Source organism: Hyaena hyaena, unplaced genomic scaffold (genome assembly GCF_003009895.1).
Source record: "Hyaena hyaena isolate Hyena2069 unplaced genomic scaffold, ASM300989v1 scaffold_1241, whole genome shotgun sequence".
NCBI classification, from domain to species: Eukaryota; Metazoa; Chordata; class Mammalia; order Carnivora; family Hyaenidae; genus Hyaena; species Hyaena hyaena.
Genome location: NW_024081876.1, coordinates 6,966 through 15,174, shown reverse-complemented (window position 1 = coordinate 15,174; position 8,209 = coordinate 6,966). Strand labels below are relative to the sequence as shown.

The 8,209-nt window shown below is 39.5% G+C and overlaps 1 protein-coding gene across 1 annotated transcript; it reads left to right on the top strand.

The window, feature by feature from the left end:
• Positions 1 to 5,106: 5,106 nt before the first annotated feature.
• LOC120224767 (olfactory receptor-like protein DTMT) lies at positions 5,107 to 6,051 on the top strand. Its single transcript, XM_039223031.1, has one exon. It carries the CDS (start codon positions 5,107 to 5,109, stop codon positions 6,049 to 6,051), a length of 945 nt encoding a protein of 314 aa, XP_039078962.1.
• Positions 6,052 to 8,209: the final 2,158 nt, after the last annotated feature.

Here is an 8,209-nt window from a genome sequence, read left to right as displayed (position 1 = left end):
AATATATTAAAATTATATTTATATCACTTATAATAAACATGTGCAAAGTGGAAAAACTCTTTAAAGTACTATTTATACTAGCACCAAAACATTTAATACTTAGGAATAAGTTTACACAATATATGAATGAACTAAATCTTGAAAACTACAAAATACTGATTAAAGAAGTCAAAGAAAAAAATGGATAGATATAAAATGGTCATGGATGGAGATTCAATATCGTTAAGATGTCAACTCTTCCAAAACTGACTTAGAAATTGAACACAATTGCTATCAAAATTCCCACAGGAGTTTTTGGATACAAATGAACAATATGCTTATGATATTTATAGGTAAAGGCAAAGAAACTGAAAAATCAAAACTGATTTTGGAAAAGTAAACAAACCAGAAGGACTCATATTGCTTGGTTTCCAGACTTACCGTTAATTAAAATAATCAGTAACGTATGGTATTGGAGAAAATATAGAACTATTGATCAGTATAAGAGTATAGGGTAGTATACAGAGTCCAGAAATAGATCCACTCAAGTGCTGTCCACTGATTATTGACAAAGATGCAAAGATTAATTTGTGGAACACAGTTTTTTCAATGAGTGGCACTGGAAACACTGGATTTCCATATGCAAAAGATAAAAATGAACCTCAATCCATACCTTACAATCTCTACAACAATTCACTCGATGGATCATGCACTCATACAAATATGAGTACTGAGAACGTTCCCCAATGACATCCTGTTTCATGAGGTAACAGAAGTCCCAGAGCAGGAAAAAAGGAACATGTGCAGCAAATTGTGGTAAGGTGCTGTCAGGTTGCTTCTACTAAAGCTCGTTGAAGTCAGTGCAGTTACTGAAGCAGTGGCCTTAACAAGAAATGAAACTCGAAGAACTGAAAATGGTACACAAGAAGTGTCTCATATAGTTCTTAAGAGAGGAGTGCTTCCATCAGGGGATGGCTTTCCATAACAGTGGTTTCACTGAATTGGAATTTGAGCCCACCATCTGGACATTTTGCTGTTCTTATGTGAACTGATACACAAAGAGAAGGGTTGCCCTTCTGCCTGAGGTGGTGATGTTGATTACTAAGGAGGATCTGGGTTGCTCTACACAAATGGAGCAGATGGGATCATGTCTGAAGTTCTGGAGAATTCTTTAGGTGCCACTTAGGATGTTGTCTGATAATAAATCTTACTGGAAACTGTAACAACCTAATAAAGGCAAGACGGATGAGGGTACAGCTTCCCTAAGAATGAAGTCTTGCATGATACTGCTATGGAAAGAACCCCATACAGCAGAGATTATGGCCAATGAGAACACAGAATGTGTTGTGGAAGGATTTATAAATGTCATCTATGGCTTGTGATCAATGGCAGTACAAGAAAGAACTGGAAAATAAGAGGTAATCTGACACATAGGAAGAGTGGTAAGGATGATGGCGGTGACAAGAGTCCTACGGAGATTTTCCAAGAGAGGTAATGAAGTACAAGTGCCTCAGTGGGATTCAAATCTGAGTTTCTTTTTCTATCTCTGCATGAGGAAGAATTGAACATAAACTGGGAGAGTTTGTATTTTCTCTTATTCCCGCACTGTCTATGTATCCTCATATGGTTGGGTCATAGAGATTTAATTTTTGTTCGTTGCAGGTTTCTCTCCCCTTGAGAATGTATATGAGGAACTAGGTTTTAGTGAGAGATTATGCCACCCTGGGAATGTTTTCAAAAACGTATCTCTCATGGCACTTTGTTCACACACCACTGATGACATCTTGTTGGCCATAGGATAAAGCCTCTTACAATGTAAGATGTTTTAGGATAATCAGTCTGGTCCCTCTTCATTTCCATGGCTTCTCCAACCATCCTCCTTCACCTCCCAAAATATAGGCTCCAGCCCCCAAGACTAGTGTCCATTCCCAAAATGGGCAGTGATTAAGCATCCATCCCTATATGAGCTTCTCTCTATCCACACCTTTCCCAACAACAGATGAGGTCAGTGATGTAGTCAATCATTGCTCTGGGACTCTTAGAGCATTTGTCCTAAGGGGTCCTGGGTAAGTTCGGTGTCTTTAATGAGTTCCTTTAGGATACAGAATCCTTTGGGATCCAGAGCCCCATAAGCCCAGAGATGCGTAGAATGGAAGATGTGAGGAGGGATATTGCAGACACAAGGGACTACTACCAAGGCTGTCACTTCACATATCTTAGTAAATAAAGGGAAATAAAGGACCTTAGATTAGTGTCCTGGAGTTACCCTCAGATACACTGGGTAAGTTGGGCAGAGGGTGAATGTGTTGGTCCCTTAGGGTCCTTCCAACTTGAGGGCCTTGCTTTCCCAGGTTTTATCATGTTCTGTAGAATGGTGCTTCAGGTATGATAGCCCTCCTCTTCTTCATCACCTTGCCTCCCAAGACTTCTCCACACTCTAGAAGTCTTTCAGTTAATGTTCACCAGTTATAATCTTGTGGTCAACAATAGCATTTGTAAATATTACTGTATCATGTATTCTTACTAGCCTGTATCATTCCAATGTGATGACGGCTCTTGTGGTGGGCTTTAATGCAATAGTCTGAGCCCTTGTTTTATTTTAGAATCACCAGGGAGCTTTACAAATCTTTGCACAGGCCTCTTCTAAGATTATGATTATATTTATCAGAGGGTACTCAGTAATATTCATTTTTAAAGGCATCATAAGTATTTGCTATTCACTGTGTAGGACTATAGCATTACAGTTACAGTTGCTAATTAAAAATGTAAAACCGGACCTCTGAACCAGAATCAGTGTTGTGGCAGAAATCCTGGATAACTTGCATGAGCATTCAATTTTAGAAGTACTGTGCTAGATGATTCTTATGTGCAGTCTAGTTGAGGTCTACTGACAATGGTTGAGGATGGTCATCGCATAATCAGTAGTAGCATCAGCAAGTGCTATGTCTAGTTGGTGATTCCTCATCGTACCCTCAACTCCAGAGATGGATCCCACTCATTTACTGGGAAGCAAAATGCTGAGAAGACAGCAGTGTGATTTCCCCTAGATGTTTCTTCCCACTGTAATGCCAGTATATAAAGTCCTTGTGTAAGAATGGTTAATGTGTTTGGATCAAACAGCACTAGCAGGGTGCAAGTCTTAGCAGGTGGACTCAGTCATGTCTTTAATGAAGGAGCTACCCACATATCTGGGTGGTTCTCTGCTTTATTTGTCCGCTTTGAGATACACTGAGGTGTGTTATTCAGGGATCTCCAGAGAAACAGAAGCAATATATACGTAGATATATAAAATATATATATTTATATATATCTGTATACACAGTTGTATATCTCTATTTCCTGTATCAGTTGGATTAGTGATAAGAGTAGTGTCATCTGATGTACCCTGGCATTTTCCTTAGGTACAATATTACATTCATGAATCCCTAACAAAGTGGCAAATTCAGTGCTAAATGGTTGAAAGTTGAGTTTTTGTTTTGAGAGAAATTAGCAGGAGTATCTATTAACTTGAGTTTGCTGTGTAAAGTTCCACACTTAGCATGGAGCTGAAAGCAGAGTCTAGCCCTTGACCCTGGGATTATGACCTGAGCTAAAATCAAGAGTTTGAAGCTGAACCTACTGAACCACCTAAATGCCCCAGGTCTCTACTCTCTTTAAAGTTGAAGAAATGCATGTCTCATCCTGAAGCACAGCCAATAAATATTTATGAAACACTGGCTGCATTCAGGCACCTTGTAGGTGCTGGCACTTGTGCAGTTACAAAGGCAAACACGGCCTTTTCTGCATGAAGTTTATAATCCATTAGGGAAGACAGCTATAAAAAATCCCCTGGGCAGTTAGTCTCTAGGGAGAAGCACAGGATGCTGTGGAAGCATAGAAGTGGGTCTCACTTGACTGGAGGGGACAGGAGACGTATAGTTTAGTAAGTGATGTGTCATATGCCTAAAGGACAAGTAGGCACAAACCAGATGAAGAGGAGCAAAAGGAGGAAGATGCTTCTCAGGAGAGCCAGCAAGTAGAAAAGGCTGGAGGAAAGAAATTGTGACTTTTAAGTCAGCGTTTCTGGAGAGGTGAGTGTGTGTCACTATGGGGCCAGATGAAGCTGTGGAAGTAGGCCAGGGTCAGGTCATGAAGCACCTTTTGTGCCCTTGAAAGGAATTTTGCCTTTATCTTAAGAGCAATGAGAATCTATGACGACTCTAGGGAGAATGATGATCAGATTTTCATCTTAGAATGCTACAGTTTGAATGAAGGATATTAAAGGAGAGTATTCAAGCATGGATGTATGGATATTAGTGAAGAGGCTGTTTCAATAGTACAGACAAGACATGTTGTCAGCCCAGCCAGGGTATTCAATTTTGAGATAAGGAGTGGATGAATGAGAAAGAGATTCACATGGCTGCATTTAGGATATGTTGACAGATTGGATATTGATGATGAGTGAAAGGAAGAAATGCAAGAAACTCAGGTATATGACTGGAACACCTGGATTCCTTTTTACTGAGATATGCAGACCTACAGTGGGAGAGAATTAGGACTGGGAGATGCGCAGGGTAAGATCATGAGTTTCTTTTGCGATCTGCTGAGCTTAAAATGCATGTGATATGTCTACGGGAAGATAATCAGTATGCAGCTAGGTACACAGTATATAGGTTAGAGAGTTATCTACACCCAAGGATTAAATGATTATCAAATCCACTAGAGTAGATGAGTTTTTCTTGGTGGTATAGGTAGCATTGTAAGAGAATAGTGTTTAGAGAAAAGCCCTGGAACATCAACATAAAGAGATTGACAAAACAGAAACCAATCAGAGTTACTGAGGATACCTGGTCAGGTAGGTATGAAGAAAACCAATATATATGTGTCTCAGAAGATAATGGATAAGACTGTTTTATAAAATTTGAGACGTTGTTACATGTTAAAGAGAAGGGAAGAAAAGTCATTTCCAATCACAGAGATTCTATTATAGAGATTTGGAGTATAGAAATGGTAATTATTGTGATAAGAGTGATATAAAGCATCTTTGCTGAGCACCCAGCAGGCCATTTGTCATAGAAATATGTTCATTTTTAAATTCAGGTTTTAATGGAAACTATAATTTCCTCCTAAAGATACTGAAGACAGAATATGACAGGCAAGAATCAAACTGTCATCTTAGAATTCCTCCTCATTGGCCCACCTATCAAGTCAGAGCTACGAGACCAGTTCTATGCCCTGTTTCTGGTCATGTATGTTACCACTGTCATGGGAAACCTCCTCATCATCATCCTCATACGCCTGAACTTGCACCTCCACACACCCATGTATTTGTTTCTTAGCAATTTATCCTTCTCTGACCTCTGTTTTTCCTCTGTCACAATGCCCAAACTGCTGCAGAACATGCAGAGCCAAGTCCCATCCATTCCCTATGCTGGCTGCCTGACCCAGATGTACTTCTTCCTGTTTTTTGCAGATCTGGAGAGCTTCCTCCTGGTGGCCATGGCCTATGACCGCTATGTGGCCATCTGCTTCCCCCTACACTACGCCACCATCATGAGCCCCAAGCTCTGTCTCTCCTTGGTGGTGCTGTCCTGGGTGCTGACCATGTTCCATGCTATGTTACACACTATATTCATGGCTAAATTGTGCTTCTGTGCTGACAACATAATCCCCCACTTTTTCTGTGATATGTCTGCTCTGCTGAAGCTGGCCTGCTCTGACACTCGAGTTAATGAGTTGGTGATATTTATCATGGGAGGGCTCATTCTGGTCATCCCATTCCTACTCATCATCATGTCTTATGCACGGATTGTGTCCTCCATCCTCAAGGTCCCTTCAGCCAGGGGCATCCGTAAGGCCTTCTCCACCTGTGGCTCACACCTCTCTGTAGTGTCTCTCTTCTATGGGACAGTTATTGGTCTCTACTTGTGCCCATCAGCTAATAATTCTACTGTTAAGGAGACTGTCATGGCTATGATGTACACTGTGGTCACCCCCATGCTGAATCCCTTCATCTACAGCCTGAGGAACAGAGACATGATGGGAGCCCTGAGAGGACTCCTTTCCAAAAAGAAAATTTCCTCCTCTGTATGATGGCAAAGCTGAGGATGTTTACATAATTTTATCAAGTAGATACATTGATGTTAATATTGGAATATTGACCCACGCTTCAATTTTTCCACCATGAAATTTTCTGTTGAAAAGACATTCAATACCTAATATAAACGAAGTGGAGTTATGTGGTTGCACTCAGAATGGGGATCTCAGTCACCTGCTTGCAGGTTCTCTCTCTTCGCTCTTCCCAGGTGAACCTGAAGAAACATTATTTTTAAGTTTTTAATTGATTTTTCTGCTTCTGGGTGTTAGACAACTAGTATGTCATGTCTTATTTCTTTAACTAAAACTCTGCTGTAAGTAATACCCTGCACTTCCAGGTCACTAGTGACTACAACTCAAGCCTCTCAGTCCTCTGCTTACCTTTGATAAACTGGACTTTCACTGTTGAATGCAGATGTTTACTTACTTCCTCCTGAACAAGGGTTCACATCATTTTGTCTCCTCTTCTCTGATTTATTTTTAAGTCTACATTGTCTTTTTCACCTGATCTTAACCTAAAATGAAGTTTGTATCTCATTTGCTACAGTAGTTTAGTTTGTTTTGCCTGGGAGCTAACCCATACTGGAGTCCTGTAAGTTGCCCCCACAGGTATGAGAAAGCCAGAGCCTGGTTAAAGCTTTACTGTTGAAGGGTGTCTCCCTCCTGCTTAGTGTTTTGGATTTTTTCAACACATTCTACATCCATGATGTTATGCTACTTTTATAAGTATTCCAGAAAGGAATCTTACCAGCCTCTTAAAGATTGAAAATATGGAATTTGATGACTTGCCCAAGTCCCAGAATTGGTCAGTATTGAGCATACGATCTCAGACTATCTGATTTTAGAGTTTCTTCTCCTATCCCCCACCTCAGAAATAAGGAGAAAGGCCATTGATTCTTCAGTCAGCCCATGTATGGCATTGTCTAGAATTCCAATTTTGAACTGTTCATTTCCTATTATCTCCCTTAAATGATAGCATGTAAATCCACTATTTTCATCCTCTCAAAAACACTGTCTACCTCCACATCTCTATCTGCAGTCTAAATCTTTCGCCAGCTCTCAATTTTTATTTTCATCTTCACCATAGACCTCTCCCCTTGATGCTCTATGAGCCATCAATCTTAACCTGCAATAAATTGAACTCTTTATATTTCCCCCCAACCTTCCACTTTGCTTATACTCCATTTGTTTTTTAAGCGGGGTATCAAAAGTTGAAAGAGAATTTTTAGGGTAAGTTTGAATATGTGAAGTTTTTCCTCTAACATGCTACCTTTATTATTTATTATTTATTTATTTATTTGTGTCTGCTCTGTTTTACTTAGCAAATATTAAGTAAAACCATAAAATCTGGAGGTTTCATCAGTAATTTTTTGGTTTATTTATGTTTTTAAATTTGTATTTAATTTATTTTTTAAATTCAAATCCAAGTTATTAGCATATAGTGCAACAATGATCTCAGGAGTAGATTCCTAAATGCTTCTTACCCATTTAGCCCATCCCACACCCTCCCACAAACCCTCCAGGAACCTTTTGTTTGTTCTCCATATTTAGGAGTCTCTTATCTTTTTGTCCCTCTCCCTTTTTTTATATTATTTTGGCTTCCGTTTCTTTATGTTCATGTGTTGTATCTTAAAGTCCTCATATGTGTGAAGCTATATGATATTTGTCCTTCTATGACTGAATAATTTAGTTTGGTTAATGTCCTCTAGTTCTATCTTCATAGATGCAAATGGCAAGATTTTATTCTTTTTTATTGCCAAGTATTATTCCATTGTGTATGTGTGTACACACACACACACATCACTTCTTCTTTATCTATGTATGCATCAATGCACATTTGGGCTCTTTCCATACTTTGGCTATTGTTGATAGTGCTGCTATAAACAGCGGGGTGCATGTACTCCTTTGAAACAGCATAAATGTATCCGTTGGATAAATACCTAGTAGTGCAATTACAGGGTCATAGGGTAATTCTATTTTTAATTTTTTTGAGGCACCTCCATACTGTTTTCCAGAATGGCTGCACCAGTTTGCATTCCCACCAAGAGTGCAAAAGAGATAATCTTTTTCCGCATCCTTGCCAACATCTGTTGTTCTCTGAGTTGTTAATGTTAGGCATTCAGACAAGTGTGAGGTGGTATCTCATTGTGGTATT

Bases quoted from the DNA above. Each gene is read 5' to 3' on its own strand.
- LOC120224767 (XM_039223031.1), top strand. From the start codon at position 5,107: ATGACAGGCAAGAATCAAACTGTCATCTTAGAATTCCTCCTCATTGGC.